The sequence below is a fragment of the Semicossyphus pulcher genome, unplaced genomic scaffold (genome assembly GCF_022749685.1).
Source record: "Semicossyphus pulcher isolate SPU_LCO1_2020_fin unplaced genomic scaffold, fSemPul1.0.p SCAF_17, whole genome shotgun sequence".
In the NCBI taxonomy this organism is placed as follows: domain Eukaryota; kingdom Metazoa; phylum Chordata; class Actinopteri; order Labriformes; family Labridae; genus Semicossyphus; species Semicossyphus pulcher.
The window spans coordinates 3,083,309-3,104,011 of record NW_027211681.1 but is presented as its reverse complement, the minus strand read 5'-3'; the positions used below and the strand labels follow the sequence as shown (position 1 = coordinate 3,104,011).

At 42.3% G+C, this 20,703-nt stretch overlaps 2 protein-coding genes across 4 annotated transcripts; both read left to right on the top strand.

Moving 5' to 3' along the window:
• The first annotated feature begins 3,219 nt into the window (after window positions 1-3,219).
• LOC138595160 (uncharacterized) lies at window positions 3,220-5,987 on the top strand. Its single transcript, XM_069666505.1, has 3 exons — window positions 3,220-3,792; window positions 4,160-4,477; window positions 4,637-5,987. The coding sequence occupies exons 1-3, from the start codon at window positions 3,264-3,266 to the stop codon at window positions 5,209-5,211; spliced, it is 1,422 nt and encodes a 473-aa protein (XP_069522606.1). The 5' UTR covers window positions 3,220-3,263; the 3' UTR covers window positions 5,212-5,987.
• Window positions 5,988-10,521: 4,534 nt separating this feature from the next.
• Window positions 10,522-19,819, top strand: zfyve27 (zinc finger, FYVE domain containing 27). Of its 3 annotated transcripts, XM_069666326.1 has the most exons (14): window positions 10,522-10,837; window positions 12,059-12,296; window positions 12,424-12,494; window positions 12,603-12,789; window positions 13,932-14,027; window positions 14,189-14,301; window positions 14,386-14,504; window positions 14,925-14,996; window positions 15,886-15,906; window positions 16,134-16,154; window positions 17,527-17,668; window positions 17,791-17,837; window positions 17,961-18,042; window positions 18,149-19,819. In XM_069666326.1, exons 2-14 carry the CDS (start codon window positions 12,061-12,063, stop codon window positions 18,217-18,219), a joined length of 1,278 nt encoding a protein of 425 aa, XP_069522427.1. In that variant the 5' UTR covers window positions 10,522-10,837; window positions 12,059-12,060; the 3' UTR covers window positions 18,220-19,819. The 3 variants fall into 3 exon arrangements, with proteins under 3 accessions (XP_069522427.1, XP_069522428.1, XP_069522430.1); XM_069666327.1 differs by lacking the exon at window positions 15,886-15,906; XM_069666329.1 differs by lacking the exons at window positions 15,886-15,906; window positions 16,134-16,154.
• Window positions 19,820-20,703: the final 884 nt, after the last annotated feature.

Below are 20,703 nucleotides of genomic sequence, written 5' to 3'. Positions count from 1 at the left end.
CACTTTCACTCACCTGAGATATCCTGATGCTCGGACCCACTTCTGGTCTCTGTTTCCTTCTGTTCGGATTCCTGCTTTATTTCTGCCTCTGAGTCGGAGACCCACCAAGGCCCTAACCAGCACCGCCTCATCCTGTCTCTGCTCCTCCCCTCCCTCCTCCTTCTCCTCCTCTGCTCCCTCCATGTCTGCATCCATCCCTCGCCACACTAACTTTGCCCTATGTTCAGCTTCTCTGTCTCCTGCTGTTCTGAACAGCCTGTGCAGCTGGTGGAGGTTGACACCTGTGAAGATGTTGGAGCATCCAGACTTCCTTCTTCGTCGACTGGACAGTTTCCACTGCACCGGCACAACATTCTCAGAGGCGGGCGGTGCTGGGGCCTCCGTCATTATGCAAAGGTGAAGAGCTGCAGATAGTAGACAAGGAAAGTAAGGTTAGTTGAAAAGGTGGAGAGAAGAAAGAGACCAAATTGGTTAAACAAGAATGGTCTGTAGAGTGCAGTCATTCAGGATTAGTATGTTTTCCAAAGACTAAGGTTTTCCAAAGGCTGACCCACTAACTGCTGAGCCACAGCCGCCCCAGAAAAGCCCAAGCCTTTAGCCAGCAGACACATTTCCATGACTGCAGCCAAGCCAGCCTTCCCTGTTTGGTAGTGTGTGACAGACTTATCTCATTATAAATGGGCCTTGAATGGAGTGGTAACACATGCATACACACTCATGCACAGACCCACTGATGCACAACTGCAGGTATACATCTATTTCATTTTTTTGTATTAATCTTTCAGATAATTTTCTTTAATTAATTGATTTAACAGTGTATAAAACATGTATTATAATTTTGACATAATAAAATTGCTTCTATTGCCCAAACAGCAGTTCAACCCTGAAATGAATGTAGTCTGAAATCACAGTTTACAATACGACCAGAAAATATTCATATTTGAGGAAGTTAAAACCAATAGATTTGTGTCATTAAAAAAAAAAAGACTACAAAGATAATTCGATTATCATAACAGATGCTGAATAAATTTCAGTCGACTGACTAATTGATTAATCAACACATCCACACCTGATGTTGCTGATTTTTAAAATCCATTTTAAAGGAATAAATAAATAAATAAATACTACTGCAGGTGTCCTTCTAAAAACTCACACCACCATGTTTCGAGTGATAAACTGAAGATGCAAGTTAACTAGTGCGATTAAAATGCAGAAAAAACAGATTTTTGTGATGTGGTGTACATCTCAGTTAACTATATGCCTATTTCTAAACATATCAGTGATGGGCATGCTATACAATCGATTTCTCTACAATGCTCAACCTTATATGTTTTATGTGTTTTTGCTAGCATTCTCCAGTTAACTTGTGAAATAGAAAATATTACCTTTTCTATTAACATTTGCATTAATTGATTTCACTTTTCAATTCTGTTGCTCAAAGCTGTCTAGCAAGAAACACAAGGGGTTTACTAAGGTAATATACTCAAAATAATTGAAACACTATTAGAATGTAATATTATGACAGTGCTTACCTTATCCTCTGCAGTTTGACGAGACGAAGTCTGACCTCACACCACAGACGGACAGACAGCCTATTTATTGAACCTGCATCCAGATTACAACCTTCACACCAGTTAATACCGAGTCGACCCACATCCGACCGGCGCGTCAGAGGCGCGCGTGGTAGCGCGAGAGTAAAGGTCGGCTAATAGGCTAATTCATGAATGATGTCATTGCAGATGTGCAAGTCTGAAAGAGAGAAAAAAAACCTCCTGAAAATTCAACAAGTCAAAGAGAAAAAGGGGGGCATTGCATGCACATGGTTTAGAGATACAAGGGATGTCTTGTCGTCTGGAGGAAGTCAGAGTAAGCAGAGTGTCACTTTAGATTAATGCAAAGTTGTTGAAAAGTACGAAGTAAATATGGATTAACATGTGAAATAAATCCAGAAATATAAAAAAAAAAAGTCATATAATTTTTTTGTAATTTAAACATCATTTAAACAAAATATTACAATGATTGAAAGTTTTTTTTTTTATTGTGCTTGAAAGCAAGGACTGTGACTCTGACACATGACGATCCACGACATTGTAAATAGAAGCTCTAGTGATGTAGTCATTACAACAACACAATGTTGTGCTTCTGGCATATTAATGCCTGACCTTTTTGATGCTGAAAGAAGCTTTTGTAAACTATAAAAAATACAGTCTATCTCCATGCTCTGCTCTTCTACTCCCAGTCACTGTCACCTTTATTGTCAGCTGGTGCTTTAGAACTCAGAAAAAAATACATAAATAAACAAAAGTCAAGATAATCAATAAATAAATAAATAATCAATATTAGTATAATATTAATAATCAATACATTAAATACTTATTGTGTTAGTTCTGCAAAAACGCATTTAACTTAACTCATCTCATCACTAAACAATCACAGACTTTTTCCTTTTTTACTGAATTTTTCCTATAGCACCTGAAGGCAGCCTAATTAAAATCAAACTAATTACAGGTGTGTACCCTACTATTAAGCGTGTGCGCATGGGTCCCCTCTCAAGTGCTCGTAGCTGGTTTCTCTGAAGCTGTAACTGGCCTTTTTCTTCCTTATCCAACATGAGTGGGCTTTTTTCTGGACTGCTGAGGGCTCTACGGGTTCTTGCTCCCGGGGCACGTGTAACGATTCAACAACGAGCAGGCTACATTTTAGGCAAACCTCCTAAAGATAACATTGGCCCAATGGTGAGTTTACAATGAGTCGTCTTAGGCTACGTTTCCTTAGACTTTTATCCCAGTTGCTGTAAAATATCTGAAATCCAGAGCTCTTGAAATATCCCTGTAAATTAATTCCATATAGTCTCGTAAGTAACTGAAATAACACGAATCTGTTCTGCAGGAATCTGCGTTTGTGATGACCGTGTTAACTCTGGCCGTCCTCGGACCTTCTGGTTGGATACTTTCCCACTTGGATGACTATAAAAGCCGTGACTGACGGATGAGGCCCTTAGAGCATCGTTAACACTCGTTTAAAGTGCATTTTGAATCCTTTTTGTGATAATAAACTCATGTTTCTCAATTACACTGGTCAGTCTTTTTATTAGGCCTACGTCATGCAGTTCAACTTCTTCACCACTAGATGTCAGAAGCAGCTGGCGGAAGTGAAACCTCTCTCTTTCCTGATTGACAGGCTGTATCGCTACAAAAGAAGTCCGGGGTGCATATTAAGATCACGGAATCATTGCACACATCCGACGTGCCTTTGAATGCGCCATGAAGCCGCAGCTGATGAGAACTGAAAAGCGTCCGTCTAAGACAAAAGAAGCCGGAGCCGATGTCGCTCTTTGTCTGCAGGAGAAGCTTGTTGCAGCGATACATGGCGCGTTTGAGGTGGCTGTGGAGATCGCAGTGCGGGAGGTGTCAAAGCTCGTAGGTCAGGCTACTGGAGACATCTATGAGGAGATACGACGAGAGAACGAGTCCCTCAAACAAATACTGCAGGAAGCTGAGGCTATGCTGGACTCGAACCAGCTCCTGAATGCAACCAAACACTCGGATCGACTGTCTCGCTCCAAATACAACCAGAAAAGCCAAAATCTCAAAGTGGGCAATGGGCACGGATGCATTGGGGACAAAGGTGACACTCATGCAGACCACAAGCCTCCTGATTCCCAACATAAACATGTGAGCAGAGAAGAGGAGCAGCCATCAGGCGAGGATGTGAAGACACATCATGACAGTGACGCTTCAGATGCAGAGAAAAATAATGACTGTGCGGTTTCTAATGGTTCCTTGACTGTAGGTATGTAGCAGCTTTAATGTGTGATTCCTCTCAGACCATCATACCCCACAGGTCAATGTAAAGTAGAATGATTCTTACCTAAAAAGCTAAGTGTGTTCTGAAGCTGTTCATATGGTGCTGACTGTTTTCACACATTCTGAAGACTTGGGTAAAAAGGTGTGGTGACTAACACTTCCTATTGCATGTGTTGCTAATATTCAGCATTGCTAAAGAGCTCAGGATTTAATGCTAAAAGGCATTCATGGGAAATTACACAGTACTTGATGAAACACTTTAAAGATCACACGTATTGTTTTCCTGTTGATTTAAAAAAAAAAAAAAAAAAAAATGGTACTTTGCTCACTGCATGTCATCTTCCTGTCCACAGAAGTCAGTGAAGAGGCGTCCCGTGTGTGTGTGGTGAGACTCGAAAACATTAACGCGACATGTAAAGACCTGGAAGACCAAGTCCGTGACTCGCCCCCACTTCCTCGCAGGGATAACAAGTCCACTTTAGAGCAGGTTGCAGTAAAGCAGGAGGAACTGGAAGAGGAGAGCGATGGTTCTGCTTGCTTTTTGGACTCGGTCAAAGTGGAGGACTTCAGTCCTGAGTGTATGTCAGCTGTCCAGTCCAAACTGCTGGAGGAGTGGACACCAGAAGTGCTGGATTTTCAGAGCCAGGAGTCAGACACTGGGCCTGCTCAGGGTAAGGAGGAAACATTAAGTCGGGTTGATCAATAAAAAATATTTTGAATGCAATTTACATTAAAGTTATTTGTATCATATTTTTCTAAATAACATTTAGGTAAAGATGAAATTTCCTTAACACAACATGTGATTATTTTTTAAAATTGATTTGTTGCAGCTCCTGCTTCAAACTTGACCCACAACCTCCCACCACCCTCGGATCTTCTGTCCCTCTCCTCAGAGTTCCCAAACATCTTCCAGCTACCTGATCCTGCCCCCGTCCAAGAAGCCCCTCCACACGTTTATGGAGTCCACGTGAGGACCAGTCGCAACCTGGGCTTCTACTCCTGCAAGTACTGTGGCCAGACTTTCCACCTGCCCAGCCTGCTGCGCAGACACTACGGGCAGTGCCAGCTGAGACTCCAGCAGTGTTATCAGCAGCCCATAGCAGGAAGCAAGAGGACCAGACTGCAGCTGTACCCGCCGGGCTGCAGCCCCTTCCGCTGCACCGAGTGCAACCGAGAGTTCAACCGCATGGAGAACCTCAAGACTCATCTTCGCATCCACACGGGAGAGAGGCCGTACACCTGCTCCGTCTGCTCCAAGTGCTTCCGTCACTCCGGGGCGTTAACCAGGCACTTCCGCATCCACACTGGAGAAAAGCCATACGTCTGCGGACAGTGCGGGAAGTCTTTCAGGAACTGTGGAGGGCTTAAATTTCACCAGCGCTCGCATAACAAAAAGCAACCGTAGAGTGGGACCAGACAAATGTATGTGTCTGCAAAAAAAACACTCTTTTTATTTATGCAATGTTTGGACTTGAAAAGAAACAGTTTTACAGGGTTTAAAGACTGCACCCCCTGAGGCTTTTGTTGTTGAAATGTGATTAGAGTGAAGACCTCATGAATACTGCTTTTAAATCCTATACAGAAAGAGAAGTAGAAATGTACATCTGCCCAGTGTAAGCAGTACAAGTACTAATATAATTCACTAGCTTTGACTAATACAAAGACGGTGAATCATACTTCATTATCAGTGTCTTTAAGCATTAAGGGCCCACATACTATATTAGCGTAGCCCACCAGGTAAAGGTAGATTATTCAATAACAGGTGTCTCATGTCAGTACTGTTTCACCTTTTAACCAGGTCTATTAACATGCCAAGTATTGTCTTTAAGAGCTCTCATCCAGAAAGCAGCTTCTCACCAGGTTATAACTGTCAAGTGCATTATATTGCTGTCATGGTGCTGTTACTAAATCAAATTTCATTATGATTTTAGTGTAGATGTTTTATAAGTCAGTGTCCTCTCTTTAGTAGTAACTGACCAAGTAGGAAGTAAAGATAATGTAGCAAAGTGATCAGTGTGGAAGATTTCTGCCAGTTTTTTCTAACACATCTTATGATGGTTATTAAAGACCATAAGTTTGTGTTTCCTGTTCATGGCAATTTTGGTTAGATTTTTTCCTGCCCCCAAATATGGTATTTTGACTTCAGCGTGTGGAAAATAACTTCATTTAATGAATAAAAGTATGAAAATAGCTCAAAAAGTGGCTATCAGCTTTGTTGGACTGTTGGTTCGATATACAGTGCTCAAAAAAATTCAGGGAACACTTAAATCAAACATCAGATCTTGATGAACGTATAATTCAAGTTGAAAATCTTTACTGACGTACATTGTATAATTTGTTGATAAAATTATCTAACAACGGTCAGTGGAAACCAAAATCATCAGCCCATTGAGGGTTGGATTCTAAATTGCACCAAAAATCAAAGTAAAAAAATGAAATCACAGGCTGATCCAGCTTACGTGTCATCATGGAAACTCATGATGTGACTCAGTAGTGTGTATGGCCCCCACGAGCTCGCATGCACTCCCGACAACGACTGGGCATGCTCCTGATGAGTCGGCCGATGGTGTCCTGGGGATCTCCTCCCAGACCTGGATCAGGGCATCAGTGAGCTCCTGGACAGTCTGTGGCGGTACTTGGCGGCATCTGATGCACCGATACAGATTGTCCCATAGGTGCTCAATTGGATTTAGGTCAGGGGAATGAGAGGGCCAGTCAATGTCATCAATGCCTTCGTCATCCAGGATCTGCCTACACACTCTGGCCACATAAGGCCGGGCATTGTCCAGCACCAGGAGGAACCCAGGGCCCACTGCACCACCATAAGGTCTAACAATTGCTTGGAGGATTTCATCCTGGTACCTAACAGCAGTCAGGGTACCATTGGCTGGGACATGGAGGTCTGTGCGGCCCTCCAAGGAAATGCCTCCCCAGACTATCACTGACCCACCGCCAAACCGGTCATGCTGGATGATGTTACAGGCAGCACAACGTTCACCATGGCATCTCCAGACTCTTTCACGTCTGTCACATGTGCTCAGAGTGATCCTGCTCTCATCTGTGAAGAGAACGGGGTGCCAATGGCGGACCTGCCAGGTCTGGTTTTCTCTGGCGAATGCTAATGGAGCTGCATGGTGCTGGGCTGTGAGCACAGGTCCCATTAGAGGACGTTGGGCCCTCATGCCACCCTCATGGAGTCTGTTTCTCAGTTTGGTCAAAAACATGCAAGCCAGTAGCCTGCTGGAGGTCATTTTGTAGGGCTCAGGCAGTGCTCCTCCTGTTCCTCCTCACACAAAGTAGCAAATATCGGTCCTGCTGCTGGGTTGATGCCCTTCTACGGCCATGTCCAGCTCTCCTCGTGTAACAACCGGTTTCCTGGTACCTGCTCCATGCTTTTGAGACTGTGCTGGGAGACACAGCAAACCGTCTTGCGACCGCACCTCATTGCACCTGTTGTCTCTTTAATTTGCACCACAGCAATTGAAACTAATTCACAATCACTTGTGCTTCCTAAATCGACAGATTGATATCCCTGAAGTTTAACTGACTTGGTGTTATACTGTGACGACTGAGTGTTCCCTTAATTTTTTTGAGCAGTGTATAAATAACTATGGAAGCCCATATATTGAGGTTGAATGTTGAATATGGTCCGATGTGGAAAGAGCTTTTACTCAAGTAGTCACTGGTACCAGAAGATGCAACTGTGCATAGAATGTGGTATATTTGGTGTTAAATTACAAATCCTACCATGTACATGACATTACTGACAGTCAAAGATGTTCCTAAAATCTGCATAGTCAACATTAATCTATCTACGCAAAAACCATTTTGATGTACACTAAAGTGAGAAAAATATGAATATTTTAAATACACTCAGACAATTGGAGAATATACACCTATCAGCCATAACATTAGGACATCTGACAGGTGAAGTGAATAACATTGATTATCTTGTTGATGTGTGGGAAGCAGGAGAAATGATAAAACTGTCAGGATGTGAGCGACTTTGACAAGGGCCAAATTGTGATGGCTAGACGACTGGGTCAGAGCATCTCCAAAACTGCAGCTCTTGTGGGGTGTTCCCACTCTGCAGTGGTCAGTACCTACCAAGAGTGGTCCAAGGAAGGACAACCTGTGAACCAGTAACAGGGTCATGGGCGGCCAAGGCTCATTGATGCGTGTGGGGACTGAAGGCTGGCCGGTGTGGTCCGGTCAAGCAGAAGAGCTACTGTCACTCAAATTGCTGAAAAAGTTTATGCTGGTTCTGATAGAAAGATGTCAGAACACACAGAGAGTCGCAATTTGTTGCGTATGGGGCTGCGTAGCTGCAGAGCAGTCAGGGTGTCCATGCTGACCCCTGTCCACTGCTGAAAACACCTACAATGGGCACATGAGCATCAGAACTGGACCACGGAGCGATGGAAAAAGTGTCCTGATCTGATGAATCATGTTTTCTTTTACATCATGTGCCCCGAGCGTTTGTGTCGCCTATTTGGGGAAGACCTGGCACCATGATGCACTATGGGAAGAAGGCAAGCCAGCGGAGGCAGATGCTTTGGCCAATGTTCTGCTGGGAAACCTTGGGTCCTGCCATTCATGTGACATGTACCACCTACCTGAACATTGTTGTGTACTCCCCTTCATGGAAACGGTATTCCCTAATGGCAGTGGCCTCTTTCAGCAGGATAATGCGCCCTGCCACACTGCAAAAATAATTGAAGGTGTTGACTTGGCCTCCGAATCCCCCAGATCTCAATCTAATAGAGCATCTGTGGGATGTGTTGAACAAACAAGTTTCATCCATGGAGGCCCCACCTCGCAACTTACAGGACTTAAAGGATCTGCTGTTAACATCTTGGTGCCAGATACCTCAGCACAGCTTCAGAGGTCTAGTGATGTCCATGCCTCGACGGGTTAGGGCTGTTTTGGTTAAACAACATTAGGCATGTGGTCATAATGCTATGGCTGATCGATGTTTATTTAATATAACATAATAACAATATAACATATACTCCTCCCTGCCTCACTGAAAAACTCTCAGGTATGCACACAGTGAATGTTTTTATTAGTGTGTAGTTACACACATCAAATCCTCTTCTAAGTGTTCAAAGAGCCTGTCGCTGCCACATGAGAGTTATAAATGATAATGATGTACTTGCTGTAGCTGCTAAACATTTTCATTAGGGTCTAATTATTCCAGTGTCCCAGGAGATAGCCTCATCCCATCACACCATACCTATCTGCAGACTCGAGTAGTTTGATTGGATGTTTTGATATGGAAATAGAGGCTCTGTGTCGTGTCTGCGTATGTTCCTGCATGTGCCTTTTTATACGGCCACATTTCTCACTGATGCTAAAATGAATCAATGTCCTTCACAGCAAAACCCATCAAAGGTTCAGTGGTAGAGAAACTGCTTCACGTTTGTTTACTGACACCTCTCATACATCCTTTGTATGTCAATCAATACCATTTCTTTTTATCCTGTTTTTTCATCTTAGTATGGCTTTTAATTCTGTTCCCTCTCTCTCCGATAGAGTGTGCATACCCTGCACACAAAGCACCGAAAGTCCTTCAAAAACAGAGATCAAATGTCCACATGCAGCTACGAAACAAAGCTTCTCTCCTGTGCACGAGGAATTTCACTAAATGACCTCAACAGCACAGTTTTACACATATCTCATGACACTGCAAACAAAACCCATGTTCAGTCTGTTTTTATACATTTGATAGGTGTCACTTCCTCCTTCACAGATAGCAGTGACTACAATCAGCTAAATTCACTTCTCCAGTTTGTCTTTATTGCAATCTAAGCAGGGGACACTTAGCAGTGGACTTCATCTGGAGATCACTAGTTATTTATTTTGTTATCTTAAAAACGAACGTTGATATCCCGGGATAATGGGACAATCAACCTCCTATCATGAAAAAACAATGGAAACATGGTGTCTTGATAACTGTAACACCTCGATCAAGAACCCAGTATTGATTTATTCATCAGACTGTACTTCAATCAAGGTTAATCAGACTCAGTTATGAACCCTCCTCAACAGTCATGAATGACAGTGTTGATGGAGCTTAGATCAGGTTAAAAATTCTAGTCACCTCCTCACTTACATCGTTTTTGGATAGCCAATCAGATTTATTTATTTTACATAATCTCCTCCACACTAAAATGAGTTTTAAAGATATAGTTCCAAGAAGTGCACATTAGTTTAACTAGTTTAGTTTAGCTCCTGTGAGGAACTTTGGGTTTGTGTTGATTTTGGTGCCCCTTGTGGACAAAGCCGTACCCCTTACCTCTTTGCTGATTTTGTCCTGTACATGCTGAAGTGGTGTTTTCTTTAACAAAAAATCTCATCCTGCTTTCTTTAACAGTCATTTGTATCATTCACTTTAAATTTTTGCCCTGGAAAATGTAAACAAAGGCGTACAGTTAATCACTTCGTCCGACACCTACCCCCCGCCAGAGTTTCAGGCATTCAAAATAACTATATAGAAATCATCAATCTTGTCGCTGATGGTCTGTGTGCTTTTGTAGCTCATGTAGAGTAATGAGAATTAATTTCAGTCTGTTTCAAAACCAGTGGAAAAACTCCTCACAGGAGCTTCAACTAGTTTAGTTTAACTCAGCCTACGATCATCGAACTCTGTGATCGACTGTATCAGACACAATCCCCTTTTCTTCTATCCATTACGCGGCCTGGATTAAACGAGGAAGCGGACGTCCTCAAAGCAACACGGAGCTAACAAAGCTAACAGGGACAACCAGCTGTCCACAAACAAAAATAACTGCTTTATCTGTCGGTGTTCTCTTCAGACAACTTGACAGTTGTATAAACCGCCTCGTTCACATGTTAATGCTCGCGCAGGAGGGCAGGCTGTTGTCATGTTGAACAGGCCGGTTGGATTTGGAGGCTCTTCCTTCCTCCAGGCTGATGAAGTCGGTGGGACTCGCTAGTTACGCCTGAGCTCCTCTCAGCACCCCTGCTGCTGCTTCACAAGTCGGCTATTGTTGTGCACTCTGCTCGGGGTAAGTTATCCCTCTTATACCCGGAAGACAGTGATAGCTGGGCTGAATTAGCAACAATATCTACAATGTCCTCCTGTTAGCAAGCCAAGTTAACTTTCCAGTTTGACAGCTTCTCACAGGCCACACCATTTAGCACTGATTTAAGGAGATGCTGCTCATTTATGTGGCTGTTCACGGCCATGGGCAGTCTAATTTGACACGGTAGTGCCAATGAGGATGGTCAGGGATGGAGCGAAGTCAAAATTAATACACATCTTACTTAGTTTTGAGTCATGAATCCTTGTGTTGAACACTATGTTCTCAAGCAAAAATACAAGTGAAAGTTCCTCTTTTATGGTCTTTTTTTCATGTGATTGTAGTTGCTTTTTTAAAGATCAGCTTGACTTTAATAGTTTAAATACACCCACCTAAAAGAGACTCAAATTAGCTAAGACAGTAGGCGCTCCATATTATACCATAACAGACCCAAACCATTGCTTAGCTTTTCTCTAAATCTCTCCTCTGCAACAATAGTTCACTATTTCTACCATATGTGCAAGATCAATCTGTTCTAATAATGCATGACAATGTATTTAGTTACTATGCATTGCTGGAAATAAACATCCGGCTCTTTAACTGCCCTATCTGGTTCAAGCTTTGAAGTGTGTCGCTCCTCTGTTGGGTGGGGTCAAATGTGCTGTGGGTGTACTTTAAAACTTGACCGACAGAGCAGAACAAAAAGAGACACATGCCACAAATTCTCCGGGTAGCTTCTGATAACTCTTTATGTATACAGCATCAGGAAAAACAAAGACTGATTAAAAATCATTTTACATGGCTTATAGGGTCTGATTTCTTAAAGAAAATGCACTTTACTGTTTCTGCCAACACTTGAAAGCTGTGTAAAGACAGGTTTCTTTGCCATGTAACAAGCAGTAGGCCTGCAGGGTCTAATAGAGCACAGTCTGTGTTGCACCTGTAACCACACCTGACTGTGATGTTATGGTTTTGTGACGCACCCTTGAGTTGTCCTGTTCCTGTAGAGGAAAACCGGCAATGTGCAATAACATTGTTTGATATTGCAATGACAATATGACATCCTGACTTAGACATAGCATCTGGTCTGATTGACAGGGTCCTGAGTTATCTCTTCAGGAGGCAGGGACATTAGCAAGTCAGGAATCTTTATTGTTTTTACCATTTGTATCATGCCTTCTATCATCTTTTCCTCTCTCTCTACAGGGATGACGATGCACAGCACTGGAGTATCCCAGGACCCCTCACAGGGTGCAGGCGAAGGATCTGAGCTGGTGCACTCATTATCCAAAGAGACCACCGGGTCTCCAGACGCCTCTGAGTTGGGGAGTCCACGGTGTACTCCAAACTTTGACCTCCTCAACATGGTCGTGTCTTATAAGAGAATGGCTCTGTTTCTAGAACCCGTCACAGATGCAGTGGAGCTGATGCGCTTCCTACTCGGGTGTGTATTTGTGCTTGTATGTGACTTGTTTAAGCATCTTTTTATATCAAGGCGTTTGTCTTTGATTAGACATTAAAAAAGCCATATGATGGTGTGTTCAATGTCATGTTCTTTTTTAACCCCTCAGATGGAAGATGCCTGTGTGCTCTCTGCTCGTCTGTGTGTTCCTCAATGTCTTCTTCTGCACTGTTACTGAAGGTAACATGAGCCATCAGGCATTCATATTGATTCAGCTTTTATTTGGGGTCATAAAAGACACTTAAATAATTTATTAACTCCTTTCTGTGTCTGCCTCTCTTGTGTCAGTGGGTTGGTTCACAGTGGGTGTGGTGACGCTGTCGGCGCCTGCTGCCCTGGGTTACCTGCAGGACAGGTGTGGGGGCAGAGCTTCAGAAGATGAGCTCCAGAAGAGACGCTTTCATGCTGTGCACCGCAGAGACCTGCAGACAGTTCATCTCACCAAACAGGAGGCCATGCTGGAAGTCAAAGACCTGTAAGGCTGGGATTGTGTGCTAATAGGGCAAGACTATTTGGCAAAAAATAATCGCTATAATTCTTTTTATATTGATCAATATTCATATTTTTCATCATCATATACCATTTAATAATCCTGGCAGTTTCAATGCCCCTTGAGTCCACTCATTTGTGTCCTTCTATTTCGTTTATATCAAGTAATAAAACATCCACATTTGATCATCGTCAACATAATTTTTATCCTTCATTGAGATTGTTTTATCCCTCGTCCCAGCTGCAACCTTTGATTATTGTCATAATCAATTAATCGATTCCTTATTTTATCGATTAATGCTTAAGTACATAGAGTGTTAGCAAGCCTGTCCGACCAATAGTTCAAAACCAGAAAAAATAATTCATTTCACTTCTACACAAGCCAAAAAAACAGAGCAAATCATAAAATTTGGGCTTGAAATTGACTAAAGAAATAACTCAATTATTAAAGTAATTGCAGATGTCTTTGTTTCAGCTCTAAAGTGCTGTATGCGTGTGTGGACAGGCAGAGAGCTTTTCTACACGTGTGTTTGTGCACTTTAGTGTCACTTCACTGTGCAGTGGTGTTTTTCGCTGGACGTCACTAGTCATGTTGTTTGCGGCTTCACAAATGCTTAGGTACTCTGTGGAGTCTTCATTTTATGAAACCCTTTTTTCAGATTTACTGTTTTTCATTAAAAATATATAACAATGTGTATCCTCGGGGCCTGTTTAATTCATTCCCCAAGTTGTTGGAGCCTTTGCAAAGCTGTTAAAAATGTAAACATGCACACAACAAACTTTATCAAATCAAAACATTACCCTACGGCTCTGCTCGTGGTCACAAGCTCTGCAGATTACCTGCTATATTTGCTTCACTTTGCATTAAACCATTCTAAAATCAATGATTTATGAATAAAGAAATATTTTGATATCTAGTTATAATAATAATAATAATAAAGAGACCAACTTAGAATAGAAATATCAGTTATTTTCCCTTTTAGAAACAGGTCTACAAACTGGCTTGTGTCCATTAGTCACGTGTACGCGACATTTGTTCACAGTATTTGTTCATGTGGGCAGAAGTGTGTGTTTGCTCTTACATTGTTTGTGTTTGTGGGTGTGCGTCTCTTTCTTTGCCTTCCTCAGGTTGAAGCACCTGGACGACATGCTTTCGTCTGCCTGCCTGTCAGCTGAAACTATTTACAAGGTCCTGTACTGGGATAATCACACCAAGTCATCAAGGTCTGCAGCTACTCAACACACAGTATCACCTAGTGTAACAATCAGCACACGAACAGCCAGACACTTGTTTTATTTATTAAGGCACCATGTACAATAATAAGCATACATGTAACTATTTGATGTATTATAGCGTTGAAGCTGACGTGTTATATCCCCTCCAGGTTCTATGGCGGGATGTTAATACTCATGTGTCTGCTCTTCTTCGCTCCTGTGGGCTGGGTGTTCGCCGGGCTCAACAGCGCCGTCTTCCTGTGGAACAGAGACTTCTACAGAGGTCAGTTCATCCTGTCTGGAAAAACCAAGGGTAACCAACGTATTTTAAAAAAGCTAAAGTAAAGTGTTTCTCGTGTGCTTCCAGTTTTGGTGGACCTTCGGAAGCTGTCCCACATGGGCCACGCCGAAGCCTCAGAGGGGGCGGGTGACGATCATGAAGTGGGCAGCTTGTTGGACAGGACGCCCACACCAACCAGCCTGGAGGTGAGAGGACGGAGCCATGGCTTTAAGCCTCTTATCCAGTTTATCCTGTGCTCTTAATGTATATGTCCAGTACTAATAATGCACAGATTTGCTCCATCCATCCATGGAGCCACTTTTTTTCTGTTTTTATTCTCTATTGACGGCATGGAAAGAGGCTTGGAGTAATTTGATTTTAATTGCATGGGGGCCTCTGGATCACAACAGAGCAACTGCTAGATGAAAAAAAACAATAAAGGTGATAAATGATCAAGAACGAAATACTCCTGTTTCCTGAACGGCTCAGACTGATCTGTCTGAACGTGACTGCTCACCACTGTGCTGATCCTGGAGCCACCAGGGATTCAGGAGCTGTCCGGAATGTACTTTCCATCCCAGGATTGATGTAATAATTTGTGTGTGTGTGTGTGTTTTTGATGACAGGACCTGTCTCCTGGCAGTGTGGAGGAAGCTGAAGAGGCTGAGCCTGATGATGAATTTAAAGATGCCATAGAGGTAAATATTACTTAAAACTTAATCTTATATTTTTCTACTACACTTCTGTTTTTGTTTTTTTATGTCACTGTCGGTTTACCCTTATGGTCATATGAATTTTGAATGTGGAATTAAAGGGGCCATATCTTTGAAATGGATATTCTTATATTCTGCATGGGTTTCACGTTTTTGCATGTTTTATTGTTCACAGGGAAAAAGTGAAACTACCTAATTCTGTGTTTTTTTCTAAATGACATGTTTAAAAAGGTCGCCTCTGAAATGGGCATTTCAGAACAGCTGCGTGTTTCAATGTAGAACCTTGCTTTTGTTGAAATCGACCAATCATAATTCACTGTTGTTCACCTCAGGCTGCCTTCTCGCACTAACTTGTAGTGAAGTTGTTGTCAAGAATTCAACTTTCCATTCTGATACCTCCTGGCAATTCTGGCTCGTACATCTAAGGTTGAATAACCGATCCTAGAGCAGCCATGTTTTCTACATCTTTGGAGTGATTGTGCAGTGCCACCGCTCCCCCACATGGGGGAGGGACTACGCCGTCACTCCAATTACTGTCAGCCAATCGTGGCTAAGGTTGAACTTTGAATGGCAAAACGGCCTGTTCATTTCAGGAGGAAGGAGAGGCTGTGAAAAATAATTAAATTAAATTAAATTAGTATAACATTTTTAAAACAAACCAAACTTTACCAACGTGAAAACACATGAGAATAATAGAAAATTGATTGCATAGCTAAACATAGCTGTGGCACCTGATATCTGTTGGACAATTAAAGCCAACAGGGTTGCAGGGTCACATATTTGAGTCACAATTGTTGGAGCTCGCCATCATTGTGTTTAAAATCCCCGCCTTACGTTCTGTTACCTCCTCTTTTCCTCTGCTGTCTGACCTCAGGAGCATTCATTGTCCCTGCAGGTGAGTGTCGCCCTCTTCTGTTTAGAACAGACTAGTGCTCTGCCCCTCACTGTAGAACCACCTGACACATGAACACCGACTTCATGTGTTGTAACCTGTCAGTCCCGTAGTGTAGTTCCTGCTCTGCCCTTAGAAGCATGGTGTATGGTACGTTTGTGTGCATTCACACTGAACATCAGTGTTTGTGGGTAACGTTGTTCTCATGTGTTGTTCTGCTTCCTGATTAGGAAACCCCTTTGGTCTTAGTGGTAAGTGGATTTCCTCATCCATGCAACTGTCCATCCATCCAGCCATGTTATGTGACAGTGATAATAATAATCCAATCATACAGGGGGCTCTTTCATTTCTGCTTTGTTTGATATCGTCCATGAGACATATTCCATCAGTTACATCAGCTTTTCCTTCTTCAAACCATTTTAGAAGGATTGTCAATAAAGTTGCTGTGTTATTCAAAAAAACAATCTGCTGTTCAACACACAGCGAGCAGAGACAAGCAATCCTGCTCCCTGCTTGTTGAGGGTGGATGGTTTTCTTTCTCTCCTTCTTTGTCCTTTTTAAAGTTATAATCTCGAAGATCTCAGTTTAATTCTCTTTGGCGGCACCTGTGGCAATAAACGGTAATTGCAGGAGCGCACTTCCCAGATATCCAGACAGTGTTGCATGTGTGACGTCCACAGTTGGCTTCGGTTGTAACTCTTGATTTTCCTCGCTGACGGTCGCTTTCCTTTTTAGACTGTTTGCCTTCATCTGAGCGTCCAATTTGTTCCTCTTTCTTTGGATTTTCACTTATTGTTGAAGTTGTATCTGTAGTCATCAATCTTTTCTTTGTTTGTTCAGCCATAGTAGATTACTGTTTACTTGCAACACTTGCAGAGACCGGAAAAGCAGCCGCTTAGCTCCGCCTACCCTCTCTGGCAGACCAACCACTGCTGGGTGATGGAAAACTCGTTACAAACGTGATTTTTTCAGTTGCATCAGATACCCAGTCCGCTATTCTACTATATACTGCAAATGCAAAGGCTTTTATTAGTTGGCCATCGGCTCAATCACCATTGTGTTACCTCATTCGGCGATAGATAGTGACTTAACAGACATTTATTTATATGAAAATCTTCGAGATTATCACTTTAATTTTTGGTCCTCTATCTTATAAAGTTGTAGTTTTTGACTTAGACTTTTGGAGGATTGGATTGTACCAACCTAATTTGCTAGTCTGTGGTGTCCAGCGTCTTATTGGTGAATAAGGTAACCTCTATATGTTAGCAGTTAGAGATATAAACAACACATGGTCAGCATTAAAAGGATAAAATGATGCAAATGGTTTATTTTTTCAGCTCATCGGGGGCTTTGGTGTTCTTATGTTTGGCAGACATGAAGTGCAGCTGTATGTACATTTCTCCCATGCAGTGATACCACTTGCTGTCTTCATGCTTCGTTTATTTGCCAAACATGTCTTAGTTCAGCTGGCTGCAATCATCACAATGAATTTGATCCAGTGTGGCCCCACTGCTGGGCCTGACTCTGCTTGTTTCCTGAAGACCGACTCCGGTTACTTTAGCTTACACTGTACCTAACTGCCTCTCTCTTTCTCTCATCTCCCTTTTGCCGCCTCTCCCTCAGGAGGATGACGAGGGGTCTCTGGGTGCTCCCGAGTATGACACCATCTCTGAAAACGGTCTCTTGAGCCGCAACGAGCCAATACGCAGCAAGGTGTCCAAACTGACGGAGAAACTGCGCAAACGCTACCCCACCACCAGCACAGGTCAGTGTGCTCTGACTCATCCACTGGTTCTTCTCTGCTTATTAAACCTCACTGATGAAAGAAGATCTCAGATCTGAACACATTTTATAATACTGTTTACGTGTGTTTGTTTTTCTCCAAAGGAAACTGCTCGAGCTGTAGTGCCGTGTTCTCGGTGCTGAAGAAAAGGGTGAGCCTTAAAACTTGTGACAAGATCTGTGGATATATTTAGGCGTCACGACATCATCGTATTTAATTTTGTCTCACTGTTGCCTCGGCACAAGCGTCAACACGACGTCTCTTTGTCTTCCAGAGGAACTGCAGTAACTGCGGCAACAGCTTCTGCTCCCGATGCTGCTCCTACAAGGTGCTGAGATCGTGCATGGGGGCGACAGGTGAGAAGAGAAGACATGTTGATAGTGACAGTCATGTACTCTTTCTGTTGCTCTTTCTCTTCTATTTTCCTGTGATCTCACTCTCTTATTGTTGTTTGTTCTTCAGCTCCAGAGGCCCAGAGAGAGACTGTGTTTGTTTGTGCTACCTGTAATTCCTCTCTCATCAAGTTACAATGAGCTGGCATGTCTCCAGCTGGAGGTGATTCACTGTTCGCCCTCAAGGCCTACTACAAGTCACTGAAACCCTATCATGCCTTTGTATTCAACTACAGGCACTGCTATCTGACAAGTGACCTCCCATGTTGAACTCCAACAACCCCCCTTCACTGCGTTAACCCTTTATGTCCCTCCTTAGAGTTACACATGTTGCTTATGGGACTTCTACTGTAACATGTTAAATATTCTCTCTGTCATCTCTCAATGAAGAACTGGACCTTATGAGTCAATGACATTTTTGAAGAGCACAACAGCTCGATAATCAAAGGACCTTTTTCCCTTTGCTGAGCAGAGGGAAACAAAGCATGCAGGTGGAGGTGTCAGCTGATACAAAAACCGTCACAGACTGTCGATGTTTTTTCTTTCTCGTGCTTTGCCTCGTCACAAAGCTGACTCCACTTGAATGTTGATATCCTCAGCCCTGTGTAGCAGTAGAACTGTACTCTAAGTGGAGTTTTCTCTAAGGCCGTCCGGGCGCTGTTTACAGTTGTCACAGGATAGTCTGAGGGAAGCTGGAAGTTTGAATCTAGGTTTGTTCTGATAAAAGAATAATGGACATACAAAAGAAGCTCTACCTTTGTCTTTGATCGGCACAGTGTGCGCATGTCATCCAGTCAGACTTGGTCAACAATGTCGTGATCAGTTCTGGGTTTGTCCAAAACTTTAGTGATGTTTTCATTTTTTTTCTTTGGTGTCTGCTGCCACTGCAACTAAATGCTCCTCTTGTGGATGTGCACGTCATTTACCAGATCTCATGTTGGTAAGTGAAAGGGCATTTGCTCAGATGTTCAAGAGCATCTCAAGCACACAACAAAGTAGTTCTTAGAGGACTCACACACTTGAAGTTTGTGTTTTTAAAGGGTATTCCAACCAGCTAGAGGAGCTTACAAAATGTAAAGGGAACTGGTATGACATAACATAAAGCTAGGATCGCTCTATGGCAGTAAAAATGAATGGCCTACAATGAATCACATTACATCTTTGACATGTTGCCTGTTATGGTGTTTTGGATTGCGGTGACTAAGGTTTTGTTGAGTGGACCGGCTCGGTCGACTTGTCATGATTAAATTTAGCTTCATTTTGGACGTAATTTTTCCAGTGTGGACATGCTAGATTTTTTTTGGAGTAGAGCAGTAGCCTCTATGTAAAAAAAGAACAACCTGCTAGAGATCCCTGGAGCCTTCAACTGGATCAGAGTCGACCCACCCGGGCAGAATTGGACTGATTAACCAGCTCAAATTGTCGTCTGAGCCTCCCTCTCTTGCAAGCGGGACTTAAAAGAATCGATGTGGAGGTATTCTAACCCAAACTGTGGATCTTGGTGGTAAAGTTGTTTTAATCATGATTAAGACACAGATGATTGTAACCGTTTGCTTTGCTTTTATTGTAATCACATATTAACTGTTACTATAAAATGTTCTACTATATCTAATATATTTAATTTAAAACTCCAGAAAATACAAATGATTATTTAACCTTTATCAACTATGTATATATTGCCCTTATTTTATGGATGAGAAATGCCATTATTGAAATAAACTCTGTGATGGTTTGATGACCTTTAAGACACAAGTGGGAGTTTGGTTATTTGACTTGTAAGTTCTGCTGGTGTCCTTTCTTCAGAAGTATGGAGAGACAAAAATGCCATAATGATACAATTAAGACAGAACTGCAAACCTAAAACAACCATGTGAAGCATAATGTAGAAATTGAATACTTATGAACACAGCATTGAAACAGTTCACCTGACAGAAGATGTTGTATCATCCACTTGGTTGAATATCTTTAGTGGGCCAGATGGTCAAGTTCGAATTTTTCAGGTTTTATTTTGCTGTCCGGCTTTCACCAATCCAACTTGTGTAACTTGATCTTTGTCCTTTACTGGACTTGCTTTTAATATTTAAATCCCTGAAGTTTTTCTCTTCAACATTTTTATCTGAAAGGAGAATTATCTGCCTTACTCTGCAGTCTCACTTACACCACCTTCATCAGCATTGTTTCCAGGCGTTGCAGGCAGATGTTTTAGGGCAAAATGCTCTAATTAACCAACTGTTCCTAACTCCTCAGCAAAAAACAGCAGACAGAAAGTTAGCAGCTAGCGGGTGAACAAAGTGCTGTATTTAGCCACTAAAGAGCAAAATCATTCCCTGAGGAGTTGGTGGAGAGTAAAACATATTCACCCTTAGGACACAAACCTCACTCCAAATTTTTCCAACATATTGTTTCAATAGGCTGAAATAGATAGCCAAAATATTTTAAGGTCTTTCTTTGCTACTTATAAAACTGAAAAAAATTACATGACTGTAGATCATGAAATTAAAGATGTTTAGATTTAAGGGACCTGGTATTGAACGCTGTACCCCAGTGTTGTCCCTAGACACTTTAAAATAATGGAGTCATCTTTAATTATAGCAGACTAGGTAACATATTTACCAAAAACAAATA